We start from the raw sequence: 22,503 nt of genomic DNA, 5'->3' as shown, positions 1-22,503 counted from the left end.
AACCATTCCCTAGGCAGCATCTTTGTGATTCTGACAAGGTCACTCCCACAAATCACTCCGAAGCTACTATACACTTCTTCCTAGGATTACATCTCAATGGAGATTGTGGGATTTACTACTGAGTAAATAGCATTGATGAGATTTTGAATGTACTTCCCCTTTCCCTGCCCAACATTATATTTCGCTGGGCCTACTTCCAAGGTTCTTGGAGGACAGAAACTCGTGCAACATCAAAGTTCCAAGTGTTGCCCCTTTGTCTCAGTCTTTCAAATGTGCCCACTCATTCTCCCAAATGATTTGACTATTGAGATAACTTAGGGATGACACTATATGTTATCAAGGTTGTATAACACTATATCTTATCAAGGTTACCAAGGTTGACTCAGCCTTCCATCCTTTATAAGGTAGGTAAAATGAGGACCCAGATTATTGGGGGCAATAAGTTGACTTTGTATATAAATATACAAATAGGATGAAGACTATTGCTAACATAGTGTAAGCCGCCCTGAGTCTTCGGAGAAGGGCGGGATATAAATGCAAATAAAATAAAAAAATAAAAAAAAATATCAGGCTGAGATCCTAAGTCTGATTCCTAAATATGGTTCCTAGTTTACATGAACAAATAATATTATAAGAACTGCTCCAGGGGCAGGTTTCAAAAAACCCTTCAGATGCAATTTACATTCCAGTGAGAGACTCTACTCCTGAAGTATTTGATGTGGCATTCACCCCTCTATGTTGTTTTGTTTTCACAATGTTCTCTTCCTTAGATGGCTGAGGTAATTTTCTTGCAGCCATTTTATGATTGCCATGCTAGAACTCTACAAGACTTAGGGACAGGCCAATTCCCCATTCATGGGAAGCTTTGTCTCCTTCTGCTGGTCAGTTTTTAATACAGGCAAGATTACTCATTCCTGCCGGATATTTGGTAAACCATTGGGTCTCAAAACAAGTGAGGGAAAATGGTAGCCAAATGTCAGCTGTGTCATTGGAATGCAATAATGAAGAAATATGCTCTGGGCCCTCTCGATGGACTTGTGAACAGATGCACCATTACCTTGCATTTTAATGGGGAGGGGGGTCTGAGGTGAATATCAAGCTGTTTTCTCATATCTCTGTGGGAAATAGATGATTCATCCTTCCCTTAGTTCTGAAATGATATAATTATGCAAACGGTGTTGTTCATGACCTTTAATAAGCTTGGCAAGCAAAAAAAAAAAAAAAAAACCCTGGCATTTTCCTTAGAAATATTTTGCACATCATTTAGCATTCAAGGACTGTTCTCAGAGTCCACAATGGGTTTAGAAGCAAAGATTGTATGGACAGAGCTATAAAGGTATCATTTCACTGTCAATAAGTGCTTAATATAATGTTGCTCCTATAAAGAAGACTCTCTTTAAACCAGAGTTTGCTTATGATTTGGCCTGTGTTGGAAGAAATATCCATCTGGTTCGGTTCCAAGTGGGGAAAAAGACACTGGAAACATGGAGGCTGATTGGAAAAATGGTTTAATGGTGAAGCAGAACCACCAAGCATGTGTGATTCTGGGTAGCTGACCACATGGAGTGGAGAGTGGGGGTTATTTATACCTTCTCTTGGGCCTCGCCCTTGAGCTTCCTGTTCCTGTGGCAAGGGCATGTATTCTATTGGCTGCTGTAGTCAGATTCCCATGTGGGGTCATGTTTGTCTGAATCAAGTTTGAAGCCTCCTGGGTGATGCAATGAAGAGGCTTGTGTCCTGAAAGGGTGTTGGGCCATTCCTATTGTGTCTTAATGGCTTTCCTAGTTTGGACCTTGAGTGAGGGCTGATCCTTACCAGTTTACCTCAGTTTAGCATCTGATTGGGTGGGGGGCAGGCAACCGTGGCTCTGAATTTCTGTTTCCTTTAAGATTTCTATGTCTCTTTTAGGGGAAATACAATATTCTGCCCTTTTAAATATTTCTCAAAAGTATTTCATTCTTCTAGAAGAGGGGCGAGTGCTAACTTTCTATACCTGTTTTGCAGGAACGGGTATAAGAATAATGTGAACATGAGCAGAATACATTTCTCTGCATTAGGAAGCCGCATTTGTTATTATTATTATTATTATTATTATTATTATTATTATTATTATTATTATTATTATTATTATTATTATTATTATTATTATTATTATTATTATTATTATTATTATTATTATTATTATTATTATTATTATTATTATTATTATTATTATTATTATTATTATTATTATTATTATTATTATTATTATTATTATTATTATTATTATTATTATTATTATTATTATTATTATTATTATTATTATTATTATTATTATTATTATTATTATTATTATTATTATTATTATTATTATTATTATTATTATTATTATTATTATTATTATTATTATTATTATTATTATTATTATTATTATTATTATTATTATTATTATTATTATTATTATTATTATTATTATTATTATTATTATTATTATTATTATTATTATTATTATTATTATTATTATTATTATTATTATTATTATTATTATTATTGAGCTTTGATGATGTCACAAAATCACCTGATTCCCAATTAATTCAAAAACCCTTCAGATGCAATTTAAATTCCAGTGAGAGACTCTACTCCTGAAGCATTTGATGTGGCATTCACCCCTCTATGTTGTTTTGTTTTCACAATGTTCTCTTCCTTAGATGGCTGAGGTAATTTTCTTGCAGCCATTTGATGATTGCCATGCTAGAACTCTAAAAGACTTAGGGACAGGCCAATTCCCCATTCATGGGAAGCTTTGTCTCCTTCTGCTGGTCAGTTTTTAATACAGGCAAGATTACTCACTCCTGCCGGATATTTGGTAAACCATTGGGTCTCAAAACAAGTGAGGGAAAATGGTAGCCAAATGTCAGCTGTGTCATTGGAATGCAATAATGAAGAAATATGCTCTGGGCCCTCTCGATGGACTTGTGAACAGATGCACCATTACCTTGCATTTTAATGGGGAGGGGGGTCTGAGGTGAATATCAAGCTGTTTTCTCATATCTCTGTGGGAAATAGATGATTCATCCTTCCCTTAGTTCTGAAATGATATAATTATGCAAACGGTGTTGTTCATGACCTTTAATAAGCTTGGCAAGCAAAAAAAAAAAAAAACAACCCCTGGCATTTTCCTTAGAAATATTTTGCACATCATTTAGCATTCAAGGACTGTTTTCAGAGACCACAATGGGTTTAGAAGCAAAGATTGTATGGACAGAGCTATAAAGATATCATTTCACTGTCAATAAGTGCTTAATTTAATGTTGCTCCTATAAAGAAGACTCTCTTTAAACCAGAGTTTGCTTATGATTTGGTCTGTGTTGGAAGAAATATCCATCTGGTTCGGTTCCAAGTGGGGAAAAAGACACTGGAAACATGGAGGCTGATTGGAAAAATGGTTTAATGGTGAAGCAGAACCACCAAGCATGTGTGATTCTGGGTAGCTGACCACATGGAGTGGAGAGTGGGGGTTATTTATACCTTCTCTTGGGCCTCGCCCTTGAGCTTCCTGTTCCTGTGGCAAGGGCATGTATTCTATTGGCTGCTGTAGTCAGATTCCCATGTGGGGTCATGTTTGTCTGAATCAAGTTTGAAGCCTGCTGGGTGATGCAATGAAGAGGCTTGTGTCCTGAAAGGGTGTTGGGCCATTCCTATTGTGTCTTAATGGCTTTCCTAGTTTGGACCTTGAGTGAGGGCTGATCCTTACCAGTTTACCTCAGTTTAGCATCTGGTTGGGTGGGGGGCAGGCAACCGTGGCTCTGAATTTCTGTTTCCTTTAAGATTTCTATGTCTCTTTTAGGGGAAATACAATATTCTGCCCTTTTAAATATTTCTCAAAAGTATTTCATTCTTCTAGAAGAGGGGCGGGTGCTAACTTTCTATACCTGTTTTGCAGGAACGGGTATAAGAATAATGTGAACATGAGCAGAATACATTTCTCTGCATTAGGAAGCCGCATTTGTTATTATTTTAAAAAATAAACTCTCCCTGAAATCAAGCTTCACTCTTGATGATATATCCATGTCATTATTTTTTTTTAAGGAATAATACAGACATGGTTACTGCCTCCTTATGGAATGTTCCTATTTTAATTTCCAGTCTTGGGATCTTCTGGTGGCTAACTTGATTAGATTTTTTAGTTAGCTAGGCCTCCAGTTTCAACCTGTTGTGATGATTGATGCAGATAGTTAGCCATGGAGAACGCTAAAGACTAGGGTAGTGTCTCTCTCCCAAATCAATCTAACCTTTGTTATAAACGTTTTTAAAAGCAGAAGGAAAACATATAAAAAATCCCAAATTCGTGAGAAGAGCATCGGGATCAAATAAATCAAGAATGATCAAATATGAGTGTCTTATAGACCAGGGGACTCCAACTTGGCAACTTTAAGACTTGTGGACTTCAACTCCCAGTCGCCTCAATAACAGAGAAACATCTTCTAAAGCAGCGGTCTCCAACCTTGGCAATGTTAAGCCTGGAGGACTTCAACTCCCAGAATGCCCTCAGAATGCCCCCAGCCAGCTTTGTTGGGAGTTGAAGTCCACAAGTCTTAAAGTTGCCAAGGTTGGAGACCCCTGTTATAGACCTTAAGTACAATATTCCCCCTTCATATGCTAAGAAAGAGACAGAAGTGAGATGCAGATGCAACTCAAAATTTCTGCAAGCAGTACACATAAATACCATGTACAACACGTGTAAAGCAGTATTTGCTGTGTTTCTACTGCCATGTGCAACAAAAACATACCAGTTCTGTTGCTGGAGCTAAAGACTCACAGTAGGTTATCCCCCCTACGCCCCCCCCACAAAAAAATTAAATCCTGAGTTAAGAAAAGGAAAATCACCCCATCCTTGTCTTTCAAAATAAAAAGATATTTTAACTCTATAGAGTTAAGCTGGGTGGAAATTCTTGGAAATTGTAATCCAGCCTTTTCATACAAGCGCTTTGCTCCCCTTGTATTGAGCTCAGTTGGGTCATGCTGTGAATTCTGTTATTTCTGAAGACAATTGAGTAGATATGGTTTTCCAGGGCCCTCTTTTCAATTCAACTCTTTTGGATAATACGTCTCATTTTCAAACCAACTTAGATTTTTATAAATGCGAAGATACTTCTGCACAGAACAAAGTTGCATCGCCCACTTTTAACTACATAACTGGAGCCTTTCCATTCAAGGTATCACCTTAGCCAGGGCTCTTAAAACTTGGCAACTGTAAGACCTGTGGGCTTCAACTCCCTTAATTCCTCAGCCAGCCATGCTGTGGAATTCTGGGAGTTGAAGTCCACAAGTCTTAAAGTCGCCAAGTTTGGGGACCCTCTGCTTTAGGATATCAGGAAACTAATGTGCACCAATATTTCCCTTGTGACCCTGAATACAGTGATTTATAATGATCTTCTCTTTAACATCTTTCTTAAAATGATGATTACAGATTTGATGTAGAAAAATGTACCAAGCATGTTGGCCATCAATGTTTAGAGCTACTAAAACTGTTCAGCCGGGCAGTCATTGCCTTGAAAGGCTAACCGTAAATTTTCTTTAAGAGAGTCAAGATTTTACGGTTTTCAAGCCCCGATTTTATGCATGTTCACTTAAAGTAAGCTCCACTGGATTCATAGAGAGATTCATTCAGAGAGGCAGAGGTCGTCCGCGAGGCGCCTTACTTGTGGGGTGCCTCAGGGGTCGATTCTCTCGCCTCTCCTGTTCAACATCTATATGAAGCCGCTGGGGGAGGTCATCAGTGGTTTCGGGGTGAGTTATCACCTGTACGCTGATGATACTCAGCTGTACTTTTCCACCCCGGACCACCCCAACGAAGCTGTCGAAGTGCTGTCCCGGTGTTTGGAAGCCATACGGGTCTGGATGGGGAGAAACAGACTCAAGCTCAATCCCTCCAAGACGGAGTGGCTGTGGATGCCGGCACCCCGGTACAGTCAGCTGCACCCACAGCTGACTGTTGGGGGCGAGTTATTGGCCCCAAAGGAGGTGGTACGCAACTTGGGCGTCCTCCTGGATGGACGGCTGTCCTTTGATGAACACCTGGCGGCCGTCTCCAGGAGGGCCTTTTACCAAGTTCGCTTGGTTCGCCAGTTGCGTCCCTTCCTTGACCGGGATGCCTTATGCACGGTCACTCACGCTCTGGTTACGTCTCGGTTGGATTATTGCAATGCTCTCTACATGGGGCTGCCATTGAGGTGCACCCGGAGACTGCAGTTAGTCCAGAATGCGGCTGCGCGAGTAGTAATGGGAGCCACTCGTGGCTCCCATGTAACATCGCTACTACGCAGTTTGCACTGGCTTCCTGTGGTCTTTCGGGTGCGCTCCAAGATTTTGGTTACCACCTTTAAAACGCTCCATGGCTTGGGACTCAGGTACTTACGAGACCACCTGCTGTTACCTTATGCCTCCCACCGACCCGTACGCTCCCACAGAAAGGGTCTTCTCAGGGTGCCGTCCGCCAAACAATGTCGGCTGGCGGCCCCCAGGAGCAGGGCCTTCTCTGTTGGAGCCCCGATGCTCTGGAATGAACTTCCCCCTGGCCTACGCCAAGTGCCTGATCTTCAGACCTTTCGCCGTGAGCTAAAAATACACCTATTTATTCAAGCGGGACTGACATAATAGTTTTATTAATTTTAAATTGGGTTTTTATTGTCTTAGGGTTTTTTTAATTTTTAAATTTTAATATTGGCCTTTTTGTAATTTGCTTAGTTTTAAATCTTGCTTTTAAATTGTATGTATATCAATTTTTTATTTTTGGCTGTACACCGCCCTGAGTCCTTCGGGAGAAGGGCGGTATAAAAATCTAATAAATAAATAAATAAATAAATAAATAAAATTTCCCAAATAATGGGCATAGGTTTATAGACTGAACTTCTGCTGAAAACCAATGGGGGAAGAAATCATAATGATATCAATTTACATATGCAGTCTGATTGGCTGAAAACATGCCCTGCATGAGTGCTTATCATACTGAAGAAACAATGGAAATTCCATAGCTTGTCCTATTGGTGGTTTTCCCCACCTGACACCGGTTAGTGACATGACAAAATAGTATTGTATTGCTTCAGGCCAGCCTAGTACACTCTGGGGATAAAGTTTGGAAACATGTCACAGGACGTATCATCCGGAGAACCAATAAAGCCCTTGCCAATGGGAAGCATTCCAAAATGTTAAGACTGTGAGTTATTAAGTATGATGGTTAAGGTTATTGGAGTAATTCAAAGTTCTCCCAGTTCTAGACTGGGGAATAAGAGCTTCATTGTTGAGTTTAAACCAGGGATCTCCAACCTTGGCAACTTTAAGACTTGTGGACTTTAACCCACAGAGTTCCTCAGCCAGCAAAGCTGGCTGAGGAATTCTGGGAGTTGAAGTTCACAAGTCTTAAAGTTGCCAAGTTTGGAGACCCTTGGTTTAAACATTGCTGGTTCTGGAGCGGTACTGCTACTCCATTGTGGAAAACTGAAATGGATTTCTGGGTCTCTCACCTCCTTGGCAAGCAAACCCACTAACATCAAAAAGGGTGTAGGAACAGACAGAGATGGGAAGGGGCATTCTCAACGTAGAGTCCTTGAGTTCCTACAAGAACTCCAAGTCCAATCCCTTATCTGGCACCAAAATACAGAGTTGACCAGAGTCTAGTGTATAGGCTTGCATAGATCTTCTGTGTTGCAGTCTCATGATTCTGCCATCTGATGTCAATCCATTTGTCACCCAGCTCTGTCTTCTCTTCTACAAATAGAATAGAGTAGAATAACAGAGTTGGAAGGGACCTTGGAGGTCTCCTAGTCCAACTCCCTGCTTAGGCAGGAAACCCTACACCACTTCAGAAAAATGGTTACCCAACATCTTCTTAAAAACTTCCAGTGTTGGACCATTCACAACTTCTGGAGGCAAGTTTATTTTTTTATTTTATTTATTTTGTCACAACATCATACAAAAAGATTATATAGTATATACACATATAAACATATATAGGAAGAAGAAAAGAAAAACAATAGGACAGGAACGGTAGGCACGTTTGTGCGCTTATGCACGCCCCTTATGGTCCTCTCAGGAATGGGGTGAGGTCAATAGTAGAAAGTTTTTGGTTAAAGCTGTTAGGATTATGGGAAGAGACCACAGAGTCAGGTAAAGTATTCCAAGCACTGATGATTCTGTTGCAGAAGTCGTATTTTCTGCAATCTAGATTAAAGCGGTTTACATTAAGTTTAAATCTATTGGTTGCCCTTGTATTATTGCAATTAAAGCTGAAGTAGTCTTTGACAGGAAGGACATTACAATAGATGATTCTGTGAGTTAAACTTAGGTCTTGTCGAAGCGACGGAGTTCCAAGTTTTCTAAGCCTAGGATTTCAAGTCTGGTGGGATAGGGTATTTTGTTGTTTTCAGAGGAATGGAGAACTCTTCTTGTAAAATATTTCTGGACACGTTCAATTGTATTGATGTCAGAGATGTGGTGAGGGTTCCAAACAGGTGAGCTGTATTCTAGAATTGGTCTAGCAAATGTTTTATATGCTCTGGTTAGTAGTGTGGTGTTTTGGAAAAGAAGCTACATAAAATTAGGTTTACAACTCTTAGAGCTTTTTGCTATGTAGTTGCAGTGGGCTTTGGCACTTAGATCATTTGACATGAAAACTCCAAGGTCTTTAACGGGATGGGGTCGTCTGTAAGGTAATGTCCATCTAGTATGTACTTAGTTTTAGAGTTCTTTTTCCTATATGTAAGACTGAGCATTTGCTGGTTGAAATTTGGAGCTGCCAATTTTAGACCAAGCGGTTAGATGGTCAAGGTCGTTTTGAATGATAGAAGTGTTGTCTGTGGTGTTAAATAGTTTGACATCGTCAGCAAAGAGAACACAATTACTTGAGATATGGTCACAAAGATCATTAATGTATAGAATAAAGAGTGTTGGTCCAAGGACGCTGCCTTGAGGAACGCCACTCTTGACAGGAACAGGATTTGATAAAGCATTGCCAATTTTGACCACTTGTTGTCTGTTAGACAGAAAAGCAGATATCCATTTGTGGAGGGGTCCTGAGATGCCATAGGATGTTAGTTTAAGGAGAAGTTTATCGTGTACTACTGAGTCAAAAGCTTTGCAGAAGTCTATGTAGATTGCATCTATTGATTTGCCTTGATCTAGATTTGAAGTCCATATGTTTTTGCAGTGGAGAAGTTGTAAGTTACATGATAACTTTTCCTGAAACCAAATTGTTTGTTGGAGAGTAGGTTGTTAGTTTCTAAGTGTGAGGTAATGGATTGATTGATGATAGATTCCATGACTTTGCAGGTGACGAGCAAAGGGAGATCGGTCTGTAGTTTTCGACTAAGCTGGGGTCTCCTTTTTGAAGATGGGGATGACTGTGGCTAGTGACCAAAGTTTGGGAAGAGAACTGGTAGTGAAAGCTTTATCAAAGATAATACTTAGGGGTTCAGCTATATTAATGGAAAGTTTTTTTAAGAAATATGCACATAGACCATCAGGTTCAATAGAAAGCGATGGTTTTAAGTTGTGAAGAGCTTTACCAACGTTGTCTTCTGTGAAATCTATATGAGTTAAATCATCATAGTCATTGCTGGTTCGTTTGTGGAATGTTGGATATGTGTTATCGGAGTTAACAAAAACTGAGCCAAAGAAAATGTTGAAGAGGTTTGCTTTGACTGTTTCGTCATTGCATTCTTTGTTGTTAGAATCTTTTAGTGGTGGGATGGATCTTGAATCTTTAAGTTTACTGTTGACAAAATTATAAAAGGCACGATTGGAATTTGTGCGTAGAAGGTTTTCTTCTTGCTTGGTGTGGTAATTTGTGCATTCAGTTTTAATTTGGTTGCATATGTTTCTGTAACGGTTTCTGAAGTTTGTAACATAGCCTTTTTTGTTTCTTTTCCAGAGGGATTTTTTTTTTGATTGAAGCTTTTTTATTGATATGGGTAGTTTGTTTTCTTGGACATGGTAGTCATTCGTGGTACATATAATTTAATGACTCTATTGATTTCAAGTAGGAAGATTCTATAGAGGTCATCAGCGGTTATGCAGGTTGCAAACAGATTTTGCCAGTTCAGAAGTGAAAGATCGTTGTTTATAAGGTCGTAATTGGCTTTCTTGAAGTTGTAGTTGGGAGTTCTGGTGTTATGGCGAATTAAGTATGGACGTATATTGAGACGAAAATCAATCATGCAGTGGTCACTGTTTGAAAAAGGTTCTTTAATTTGTATTCCGTAAATTGAGTTTGGATTGTTGCAGAAGATGAGGTCAAGGCAGTTGTTGAGTCTTGTATTGTTAGTTACAAGTTGTTCAAGACCTAGGTTTGTAACAGCGTTGTATAGTGTAGTATGGATTGGGTCAGTTGAACATTCATTGGTTGTCCAGTTAATGAGAGGTAGATTTAAGTCACCAAGGAAGATAAGAGGGTATGGGCAAGAGGTAGTCCATGTTAGCATTGAGGTTAGCATATTTGCGTGGGTAATGTCATAGTCGGGGGCTCTGTAGCATAGTAAGAATCGAAGAGTAGTGTCAAGGGATAGGTCGCATACTATGGTTTCAGGAAGAGAGAGTTTATGTGCTACTTGGATATTTTTTAGATTCAGTGTCTTTTGTAAAGATAGCCACTCCACCACCTCTTCGGTTTTCCCGATCTGATCGATAGACTTGATATTCTTTGTTTGAGATAATGGAGTCAGGAAGGGATGAATTCAGCCATGTTTCGCAAACAAAAATGATATCAAATGTGCCACTGTTTAATAAGAGGATAAATTCAGGTAATTTGTTGACTATGCTTCTTGCATTTATCAATTTGCATTTGAGATCTGATATGATTGGTGTTGAAGAGGTAAGGCGTGCATACCTAGTTTGGGTGTTAGTAGGTTGGGGTTGTGGACAATAGATGGTTGTATAGATGGTTGGATGGTAGTTTGGGTGTTTGGATGGATGGTTGTTTGGATGGCTGGTTGGGTGGATTGTTGGGTGGCTGTTTGGATGGCTGGTTGGATGGCTGTTTGGATGGCTGCTTGGATGGCTGCTTGGATGGCTGTTTGGATGGTTGGTTGGATGGTTGGTTGGATGGCTGGTTGGATTGTTGATTGGATGGCTGTTGGTTGGATAGTTGGTAAGATGGTTGGTTGAATGGGAGGTAGGGGGATGGGTACTTGGTTGAATACTGGGATGGCTGGTTGATTGTTATGGGTGATGGGGGTTTGAGGTGATTTTTGATTGCAGGTTTTATTTTTATGCAATCAGCATGGTAGTCGATGTATAGGTTGGATTCACCATTGTCTTGTCTTCTTTTAAGTTCTGTGCGAAGTTCACGAGGCGTATCCTTTGTAGAAAGGATAGGTCAGGACGTGATCTAAGTTTACTGTAGGTAGGGTTGGATTTAGCAATTGAGTTTATAGTCTTTATGAATTTGCGTTTGCTGTCCTCATTAGTGCATATAACTCTACAAAATCTTGGTGCTGTTGTCCCATCGCTGTTTTTATATTCTGGTCCATCTCTGGAGACAGCAATTATTTCATTTGGGGAGATGGTTGATGAATTATAATTTCCAATGATGTTGTGAATCTTATTGATATCTGGTTCATTTGTGTTTTCAAGTCCAAATAATATTGCATTATTTATTTTTTGTCCTCTCTCCATTGCATCTCTGATTAGTTGATTAGTAGTTGTTTGTTGATTGTTGTTCCACTGATTAATTGTTCTAACTGTCAGGAAATTTCTCCTTAGTTCTAAGTTGCTTCTCTCCTTGATTAGTTTCCACCCATTGCTTCTTGTTCTACCCTCAGGTGCTTTGGAGGATAGCTTGACTCCCTCTTCTTTGTGGCAGTCCCTGAGATATTGAAGACTGCTATCATGTCTCCCCTAGTCCTTCTTTTCATTAAATTAGACATACCCAATTCCTGCAACCGTTCTTCATATGTTTTAGTCTCCAGACCCACAAAGGGTCACTTAAAGCAGGGGTCCCCAACCCCCGAGCCGTAGACCGGTGCCGGGCCATGGCCCATTAGGAACTGGACCACAGAAGCCAGCAAAGCTTCATCTGTGCATGGGCGCAATTTAGGTAGCATGTGAAACCACCACTACCATCTCTCTCTCTCTCTCTCTCTCTCTGTCACACACACACACACACACACCAGGAGTGGGTTCTACTTATCTTTACTACCATTTCGCATTGTGCCTGCACGTGTGCACTCCACTCGTGCGCACAAGCGCTCTTCTGCACATGCTCTTATTGATTAATTTGCCACATTTATGTCTTACTATTCCTCCAAGAGACTCAATGCAGTGTACTTAGTTTTCTCATTCTTTCCCCATTCTATGTTCAGAACAGCCCCTAAGTTGGTTCAGGATGATTTGTGGCAGACAACTCAAAGTTAGCCAGTAGGTTGCATAGTGAAGTGAGTGAAAATCAGAGGTAGGTTTCAGCAGGTTCTGACCAGTTCTGGAGAACCGATAGTGGAAATGTTGAGTAGTTCGGAGAACCGGTAAAAATTCTGACTGGCCCTGCCCCCATCTATTCTCTGCCTCCTAAGTCCCACCTGATCAGGAGGAAATGGGGATTTTGCAGTAACCTTCCCCTGGATTGGTGAAGGAATGGAGATTTTGCAGTATCTTTCCCGTGCCACGCTCACCAAGCCACGCCCACCAAGCCACACCCACAGAACCGGTAGTAAAAAAAATTGAAACCCACCACTGGTGAAAACGGATGGATGACTTTTTCATCGTTAGACTGAGAAGGTGACATTTTTCTTCTGCCTTTGGATCAATTGACTGCTATTATATGATCCTTACTTCTCATTTTAGGTAACACTTTATCTTCCTTTCTAGTGGCCAGAGAACCCACCATGTCTTCCATGAAACCAGACCAAAACATCATGTCTTCGGAGACCTCTGACGAAAGCCTTGAAGAGGAGGTAGCTCTTTCTTGTCAAGGACAGAAGTTACATATATATACATATTTTGAGAAGTGAGATGTTTCCACCATAGTCCAAGGAAGGGAAATTTGACCTTACATCTTCTTTCATTTCATTCAAATTGTTATCCTATGTTGCAAAGAGATTTAGGAAAAATGACCGAGAAGAAAGGGTGCTAGAAGAATAGAGCACACAGCTACATTTCCTTTAAAAATTATAGGGCGATATGGCAGGTATTCAACAAGAATCTAATTGAAGCCATGCAGACTTTACTAATTTTTTTAAACACTCAGCGGATTGCATAGGACAGGGGTGTCAAACTCGCGACCCACGGGCCGGATGCATCATGCACTGGCCACGCCCACCTCTGTTTTAGCAAAGGGGAATAAAGTTGCAATATGTCACGTGATGACGTGTCCAGAGGTGGGTTTCAGCAGGTTCTGACCAGTTCTGGAGAACTGATAGTGGAAATTTTGAGTAGTTCGGAAAACCGGTAGTAAAAATTCTGACTGGCCCCGCCCCATCTATTCTCTGCCTCCCGAGTCCCAGCTCATCAGGAGGATTTTACAGTATCCTTCCCCTGGAGTGGGTTGGGAATGGAGATTTTATAGTATCCTTCCCCTGCCATGCCCACCAACTATGCCCACCAAGCCATGCCACGCCCACTAAGCCACACCCACAGATCAGTAGTAAAAAAATTTGAAACCCACCACTGGATGTGTCGTTGCATGTTTGACACTGCTGGCATAGGTGCTCCATCTTTTTTAAAAGGGCCTCTGGTGGATAAGGGCCTCTGGTGGCTCAGCAGACTAAGTCTGTCTGTTATTAACACAGCTGCTTGCAATTACTGCAAGTTCAAGTCCCACCAGGCCCAAGGTTGACTCAGTCTTCCATCCTTTATAAGGTAGGTAAAATGAGGACCCAGATTGTTGGGGGTAATAAGTTGACTTTGTATATAATATACAAATGGATGAAGACTATTGCTTAACACAGTGTAAGCCACCCTGAGTCTTCGGAGAAGGGCGGGATATAAATTCAAAATAAAAATAAAAAACCAAAGGAAAGATTATCAGAGATTTAGAAGCAATCCCTATGTTGCAAAATTAATGCATATCGTAACTTATAATGATTTTATTTTATTTATTTCCCCACAAGCCCGTGTCCAAAAACCCTATGTGTGTTAAATACGGGATAATTTTTAATTTCTTAGAAGAGTGACTTGGAACCAATCTAAAGGAAATCAATATGATTTTTGCATTAAAAAAATATCTCAGAATATATCACATACTTCTATCTCTGTTTTGGTCAGTTAGACAGGCCCACATTCTGGATTTGTTATTTTTTCTATGGAAACAGATGTACAGTAGCTAGACATTTATTCCTGATCTATCATTATTGTTGCATGTGCATTGAGAGCTTATGCACCGGAAACAAATTCCTTGTGTGTCTAATCACACTTGGCCAATAAAGAATTCTATTCTATTCTATTCTATTCTATTCTATTCTATTCTATTCTATTCTGTTCTGTTCTGTTCTGTTCTATTCTATTCTATTCTATTCTATTCTATTCTATTCGGCAAAATATAATTCCTATGGCTGAGGGATTTAATAAGAAAAATGATGAAAAGGTAAAAGACTCCCTGTAGATTTTACTCCGCTAGTCATTGCTGACTGTAGGGGGTGATGCTCATCTCTATTTCTAGACCATTAAGCCAGTGCCATCCAAAGACATTTCTGTGGTCATGTGGCCAGTATGATGTCACGGAGCACTATTAGCTTCCCACTGGAGTGGTACCTATTTATCTACTCGCCTTTGCATGTTTTCGAACTGCTAGGTTGGCAGAAGCGGGAGCAAGGATGGGGGCTCACTCCGTCACATGGCACTCAAGTCTCTAACCGAGGCTGCTGGCTTTCTAGCCAACAAGCCCAGCATCTTAACCACTAAGCCACTACGACGCCCCAATAAGGAAAATGCCATGCCTTTTATTCCATTTGTCAACATTGCTTCTTAATCCATCAGGAATGCATCAGTGATGTGGTTTCTCTCGGTTTTCAATATCAGAATATCTTGAAGAGAGTCACCAGTCTGCCCTTGGTTTGCTCCGTCTGTGACTTGGTTTCTTCAAACTACACCTCCATTAAGCGAAAAAACTCCTACCTTCAGACAGTGTGCGATGGGGCAGAGAAAGGTGTGAAAACTCTCACAGGCGCTGCTGTTAGCCGGGCACAACCGCTTCTGAACAGTCTTGAACCTCAACGTGAGTAAAATAATCACAGAAAAATTGGCATTCCTATTGGGTATGAAATGCAGTGCTTTGCAATTGATTGAAGAATGGAAAGGGATCATTTATTCGTCAAGTCAGCCAATGATTCCTCATACAAGTCAAACACCCCTAGTTGCATATAGAGTGATTATAAGATGTAGACACTCTGGAATATCATAAAACTGCCAGTAGATTTAACTGATGTACCAAAATAAAATGGTTAATAAATTTCCCTGGCATCCTGCCTTGAAGCTTTGGGTAAAGAAAGTGTCTTCCTGCTATTTTCTTTTTTAAACTCTGGTGCCATAAATCAAATCACCAAATGTTGCTTCTGAATGGCAAACTATCCTGACCTCCTTCTACCTACAAAGAGATCTAACAAAAGGTAAGAAGAGTTTCAGGTAGAGTTCAAACTGTAATATCCAGCTGTGTCTTCTGGAGGGTCACAGAAGAGAGCAAAATTTACTTATTTGTGTATTTATTTTCCTATAGCTGCCCATCTCACCAAAAAGGGATTCTAGGCAGTGTACCACAAAGCAGAAAAACCAAACAAAAAAACAATAATTATTTAAACCATAAAGATTATAAAAGACAAAAACAAAAAAGAAAAGTTTTTAAAAAATAGGCAGAGTATGTATTTATTACACTGGAGTCATCTCAATATTACACCGGTTCCAGGGGTGAAATGCTCCCAGTTCCGACTGGATCACGCGATCCGGTAGCAATTGGGGCAGGTAATTCGGAGAACCGGTAGGAAAAATCATTGCCCCGCCCCCACTGCCCACACCTCGCTGTTCCTCTTCTCTGTCCCTGAAGCTCTTGGTGGTGATATAGCTGCAAATGGCCTTAAATGATTGCCGTGGCACTTCAAAGAGCCGCACCGCAGCTGATCAGCGCTGTAGGACGCTAGTAGACCAGTGCCTCTATTTTTAAAGAAGGTAGACCGGTGCCTCCCAAAAAAAAGGCAATTGGTAGACCGGTGCCTCTCAGTAAAAGGCACTTGGTAGACTGGGGCCTCTCAGTAAAAGGTAATTGGTAGACCAGGGCCTCTATTTTTAAAGAAGGTAGACTGGTGCCTCCCAAGTTTTGTATATTTTATTATTTTTATTATTTATTATTATTGACCATGCCCGTTCAGTCACCTGACCACCAAGCCACACCCACCAATTAAGTCACGCCCACAGAACTGATAGGGAAAATTTTTAGAAAATTTTCACCCCTGCCCAGTTCCTTGAATCTCCAGTCCTGGTGGCATAACCAGGTCTTAGGGACCTTCAAAAATTTAGAAGAGAAGAAACCAGTTCAGGGTGAAGAATATTCCATAAGGTGGGAGCCACAGCAGAAGAGGCCCGCCGAGTCTATGACATAAGATTCCAGATTCATCCCTTATATCTCCCAGATGAAATGGGATTCTTTTAGATCTGAAGCTCTGTAGAATAGCTGGGAGCAGTTCTGCTCCATTGTCCTGTATCTAAGGCTGTGGGAAGGGACAAGCAAACAAACAATCTTAATAGGCGTCACGGCTTGATAATTTACAAAATAACCCAGAGATTCCTTTTCCAAATCCAAACATCATTGTTAGAATCATCTATAAACTTGGCATATTTTCTTCGGAATATACATGATGTGGGGAACCATTATTTCAACATAGTGTTTCCTCAAAGTTAACTTAATAATAATAATAACAGAGTTGAAAGGGACCTTGGAGGTCTCCTAGTCCAACCCCCTGCCCAGGCAGGAAACCCTACGTCACTTCAGACAAATGGTTATGCAACATTATCTTAAAAATTTCCAGTGTTGGAGCATTCACAACTTCTGGAGGCAAATTGTTCTAACTGCCAGGAAATTTCTCCTTAGTTCTAAGTTGTTTCTCTGCTTGATTAGTTTCCATCCATTGTTTCTTGTTCTACCCTCAGGTGCATTGGAGAATAGCTTGACTCCCTTTTCTTTGTGGCAACCCCTGAGATATTGGAACACTGCTATCATGTCTCCCCTAGTCATTCTTTTCATTAAACTAGACATACCCAGTTCCTGCAACCGTTCTTCATATGTTTTAGCCTCCAGTCCCCTAATCATCTCTGTTGCTCTTCTTTGCACTCTTTCTAGAGTCTCAACATCTTTTTTACATTGCGGCAACCAAAACTGGATGCAATATTCCAAGTGTGGCCTTACCAAGGCCTTATAAAGTGGTATTAACACTTACCATGATCTTGATTCTATCCCTCTGTTTATGCAGCCCAGAACTGTGTTGGCTTTTTTGGCAGCTGCTACACACTGTTGGCTCATATCTAAATGATTGTCCACTAGGACTCCAACTGATAAAGTAGGGCCATGCATGCCTTAAAAATGACTTTATTAAAGAAACTCAACTTCTTTTCTGGCATCCACATGAGTCTAAAAAAGAAGTGCCTAGATTAGGAGTTAACTTCAGTGATTGGGTTCTTTAAAGCAGCAGTATTGTTCTTCATATCTGCATAGATTACAAAATACTGGGCTGCTTTAATCAACCCCAGGAAGGTTCTGAGTTCTAAAGCCCATCTTTCAAATCATTTTCAAGGCATGTCCAACAGTGTAATTCTACAATATAATTCATTGTGTAAAATTCCTCTAGAAAAAATAGCTGGCTTACTAAGAAAGTTGAACAAGGCAGAATTTCTTACTTTACTTTAAATATTCATCTTGTTTAAACCTCAGATTTTCCAGGAATCCATTACTCAGAGATTTGAAGTATCAGTGGTTCTTCAAAGCTTGCTCTAGCTATTTTGAGCCCATTCCTGTTCTTTTGAACACGTATGTACAAGTGTAAAATCCCCTTATGAGGGCCTTATGGCCAAGACTGAAATGAAACTTAGAACATTTGGATCTTTTAACGCCTATCTTTGCTTTAGTTCAAATTCACAATATAAAACAGTTGCCAAACAATTCAACCACAAATCCTTCTTTGTCCAAAGATCTTGCTTTCAACATTATAATCAGTTAAGCTCCTTTGGCATTTATGTATAGAATTTCGTTCTGGATTAACTGGCAATTTTTAAGATTTGCAGCTTCAAATCAGGAGCCAAGCAGTAACTGGGCAAGTTATAAAGGATACCAGGAATGCAAAAAGAGATTCTTCATCTTTTTTTACAGTTTAGCTACATATATTTATTAAGCACACTTTTCAAAAAAAAATTCTCTCTCTTGGCAATGTGGCCTCAAGGCTGTGACCCGAAGAAAATTCTCCATCCTGTGACTGACTGAAGAACTACATTGAGTCTTTATCAAATAAAACATTATGTTTTGTGAGCATTCGGTCTTAAATCTGCTTCAACATCCATATCAATTGTTTTAAAAAACATTTAGAATGTCTGCTTCCCTTTCTCTGTGTATCCATCTCTGTAAACAACTTGTGATAATATGTTATTTTGTATGCCATTGTATAGCAGGCAATTGCATCATAAAATGTATCTCAGTATGTAGTTCGAAGGATAATTGTATTCTAACCTTCATGTTAAAGTGTAAATTAAAGTGGTTCTCTTAAAGATCTAGCAGTGTGTTGGGAAATAGTTATCTTAAAGAGAGACGTAATAATCCTAGTCAGACATTTCAACTTTACAAATAATAAACAAATTCAAAAACAAGGTGGAAAAGATTTAGAGTTTGCTTGTTATTTCTAATCCCTCTTCATTCATCTTTGGATCCCAACAGATACAAATTGCCTTGATTGGAACAATTATGATCCTGCAAGAGTTAGTTCCTAGATCGTTTCAGGTTTTCAGTGCCCTCAGTCAAGACGTTCTCAGTGGTTGGGCCCCTCTCAGAGTAATTCCACTACCTTCAGGTCACACTGTTACAGATGTCTGCTCATTTCTCTCATTTTTCCTCTATGTGCACTCAGACTTCTGAGTTATGTTCCCATAATTCCATATGTTAAAATCAGTGGTGCAATTCAAATAATTTAACAACTGGTTCTCTACCCTAATGACCAGCTGGGTGGATGTGGCCAGGGTGGGTGTGGCCAGGGAGTGTGATAGGCAGCACTCAGCCTCCTGCACCCCCCAGGGAGCAAAAATGGGCCAGAAGGGGCCTGTGACGCACTCCCCACACACCCCATTTTGGGCCGAGTAAGCCTCCCTGCAGCCTCCTTGGAGCAAAAACGGGGTGCGTGGGGACTTCTAGAAGGGGAGGGGCAGGGAGGGGAGGGGAGGGGCCAGCCAGAGATTTAACAACCGGTTCTGCTGAAATGGTGTGAACCGGTTGAATCCCACCACTGGAAAATGACAACTATAGTTATCAACCATAGAAGTCTTCGCCACATTCTTTGGTCAGTATAGAGAACAGGGTCCATAATTCAACATTTTGAGTTCTGGGGGTTGCTATGACAAGTAATGTTACTTTGCCACACTACCAAAGCATTACAAGATGGATTATACTATGGGGTATCAGTCAGAAGGTTTGCTAGCTATAAGTACGTTTCATGCCTAAGGTCATAGTGAACTTTGTGCTAGAGTTAAAGTCACAACTCTTCCCTATGCCAGCCACAATCAAGCAGCAGTTTAAGGGTGAAGACCTTTAATATATATTGTACTTTCTTAAATATAAATTGTACTTTCTTAAATATATGTTGTACTTTCTTTCCCATCTTAATAGTAGAGCCCTCAAGTAATCTACAGGGGCGGGATGAAGCCAAGGTGGTCATATTTTGGTGATCACATTTTGTTACCACCGGTTCGCCCCATGTGCGCATGCACCCGGCCTCCTGAGCATGCGTTTTGATCACGTGCGTGCCTTCTGCACATGCACCTGGCCTCAAAAATGTGCCTAAATAGGATGGCATATTGCCAGGGCAAGTGGGCGGCCACCCGTGATCTCTGCTATTGGTTTGCCCAAACCGGTCCGAACCGCCTGAATACCACCTCTGGCCCAAAGTCACTGGCCACTTTGGCCTACAGTATGCGTGCTCTTATCCTCACATCCAGGGAACCTCTCTGCCACCATTCCTTTTTGGAGGGGAAGAGGCAAACAAAACATTGCTACTGGTTTCTGCTGTCCTTTCGAGACAGCTCCTTGCGTCTTCCAAATAGTGGGACCATGAGGTGAGCAATCTGCACTGCAAAGATGCAAATTTATTTATTTATTTATTTATTTATTATTTAAATTTTTATACCGCCCTTCTCCCGAAGGACTCAGGGCGGTTTACAGGCAGATAAAATAAACAGTACTATTACAAAATAAATACTATTAAAATACCACTAAAAAACTTATTCAATTTGGCCGCAATTAAAATTTAGCAAATAATAAAACCCATTAAAAACCCATTAAAAACCCATTTAAAACCCCTTAAAAACCCACGAATTTAAAAACTAATCCAGTCCTGCGCAGATGAATAAATGTGTTTTAAGCTCGCGAATTGTCCCAAAGGTGCTTTTTCAAGAGGCAGCTGGGCTTTGTTTTTTCTTGAAGACGTTTCACTTCCCATCCAAGAAGCTTCTTCGGTTCTGAACTGAAGTTCTGAAGCTTCTTGGATGAGAAGCGAAATGTCTTCAAGGAAAAACAAAGGAAGTCCAGTTGCCTTTTGAAAAAGCACCTTTGGGACAAACTGTGACCTGGATGATTGAGAATCTCCATAGACAAAAGATGCAAGTTGGATGCAAGCCAATTCTTTGGGTGGCTTTTGAGAGAATCTGCTCTTCACTTTTACTTGATTAGCTGTCTAGTAGGGCTTCACTGAGTGGTGCATTTTTTAAAAAAAATGTGGAGAGCGGGAACCCTGAGAAATCAGGGTTGGGGGGTTCATTTGAGTACCAATCATTTAAGAAACATATATGTGGAGATCTTGGTGCTTTGTGAGCTTGCTTGCTTGCAGAAGATTCATTATTCAATGAGCACATCCTCAGTGCTAGTGGGTATGGGGCTTCTCCCCATTTATATACAGTAGGTTGGCCTGCTCCCAGGCCTGGGAGTTTGGTTTACTCCTTGGTGGTTCCTTGATTAGATATTGTTTTCAGCTTGATTGTTTGTCTGGTGTCACTCCCTGCTTATCTGAATGTTGGCTGTGGAGAGGATGTGTTCTGGTCTTTTTGTTTCCTTCTTGGCTTTTTTTTTTAATTGTCTCTTTTTGAATGTTGTTCTATGTGTTTATTGATGGCTAATTTCTGTGAGAACCAAACTTCCAGGAAATCTGTAGTTTTTTGGATTTAGTTTGGTCTAGGACAGGGGTGTCAAACTCGATTGCATTGAGGACCACATCAGGGTTGTGTTTGACCTTGGGAGGGGGGCCGTGGCCGGGGGGGGCATGGCCAGCTCAACATCACTCATGTCAGGGGCACCTGTGGTGGTCTCCTGCAGCCCTCTGATCCTCCTGCAGCCCTCTGACAGCGAAAATGGACGGATGGCCCTCCCGAGCTCCATTTTCACTGTCAGAAGCACCACAGGCCGGTCCTTCACTATTTCCAGGGTGGCCCTGCAGGCCAGACCTAAGCACCCCATGGGCTGGATCTGACCCACGGGCCTTGAGCTTGACACCTCTGGTCTAGGATGTTCAATTTTCCAGTTGAAACTATGGGAGATGTAGTCTCCTCTATAAATATATATGTGAATCTTATTTAACAGGCAGGTTAGTTGACATCATTCCAAAATCCAAAATCAGTTCATTATTTTATTACAAGGGAAAGCTAAAAAGGTGATGGACAACTGTTTCACTTAGCAATAGAAATTTTGGGCTCCGTTGTGGTCTTAAGTCAAGGACTACTAGTACTGACTTCTGTTCTTATTTATAATTCTGAATCTAAATTATTTTTAAAAATCTGGTCCAGGAATTTTTTAAAAATTACATAGCTGGTCAGAGTGTTAGTTGTGGACCTCTCTTAGAAAATCAATGAACTCCTGGAGCTCCTGCAGTGTGCTTAATGTTATTGTTACGGGTTTGTAACAGAACTTTTGTATGTGTGACTTCTTTCAACCAACGGCTGAATTCCCACAATGAGACAGAACACATTCAAGGATTTTGTATAGTGTGAACTCAATGCTTACGTTTTGCAAAATAGTGATTATAACTAAGGTATGAAACGGGCTTGTGATTTTGTTCCTAAAATCATAAAAATTCCAAATCCTAAATATTGCAATGAGCCTAAAAGTGACTGAAAATCCCTTCCTTTTCCTTGTCTTTCATTAGTTGCAACAGCAAACAAGTATGTATGTCGTGGCCTGGACACAGTGGAACAGAGGGTGCCAATTCTTCAACAAAGGGCTGATCAGGTAGCCTTTTTAGCTTTAAAAAAAACCCTGAAAGTATCTTGGTACGAAGGAAGAATGCAAAAATCAACCTTGGCCCGATC

The 22,503-nt window shown here is 40.5% G+C and overlaps 1 protein-coding gene across 1 annotated transcript in view; it reads left to right on the top strand.

Annotated features, from left to right (window-relative positions):
* LOC131202581 (perilipin-3-like) overlaps positions 1-22,503 on the top strand; it is a 62,484-nt gene that overhangs the window by 25,106 nt on the left and 14,875 nt on the right. The window contains exons 2-4 of the mRNA XM_058191686.1: positions 12,838-12,930; positions 14,981-15,181; positions 22,341-22,423. Of these exons, the coding sequence (XP_058047669.1) occupies positions 12,838-12,930; positions 14,981-15,181; positions 22,341-22,423 (377 nt within the window). The remainder of the gene's footprint in view (positions 1-12,837; positions 12,931-14,980; positions 15,182-22,340; positions 22,424-22,503) is intronic.

The sequence above is a fragment of the Ahaetulla prasina genome, chromosome 7, assembly GCF_028640845.1.
Source record: "Ahaetulla prasina isolate Xishuangbanna chromosome 7, ASM2864084v1, whole genome shotgun sequence".
NCBI lineage: Eukaryota > Metazoa > Chordata > Lepidosauria > Squamata > Colubridae > Ahaetulla > Ahaetulla prasina.
This window is presented reverse-complemented; position numbering and strand designations above follow the sequence as displayed.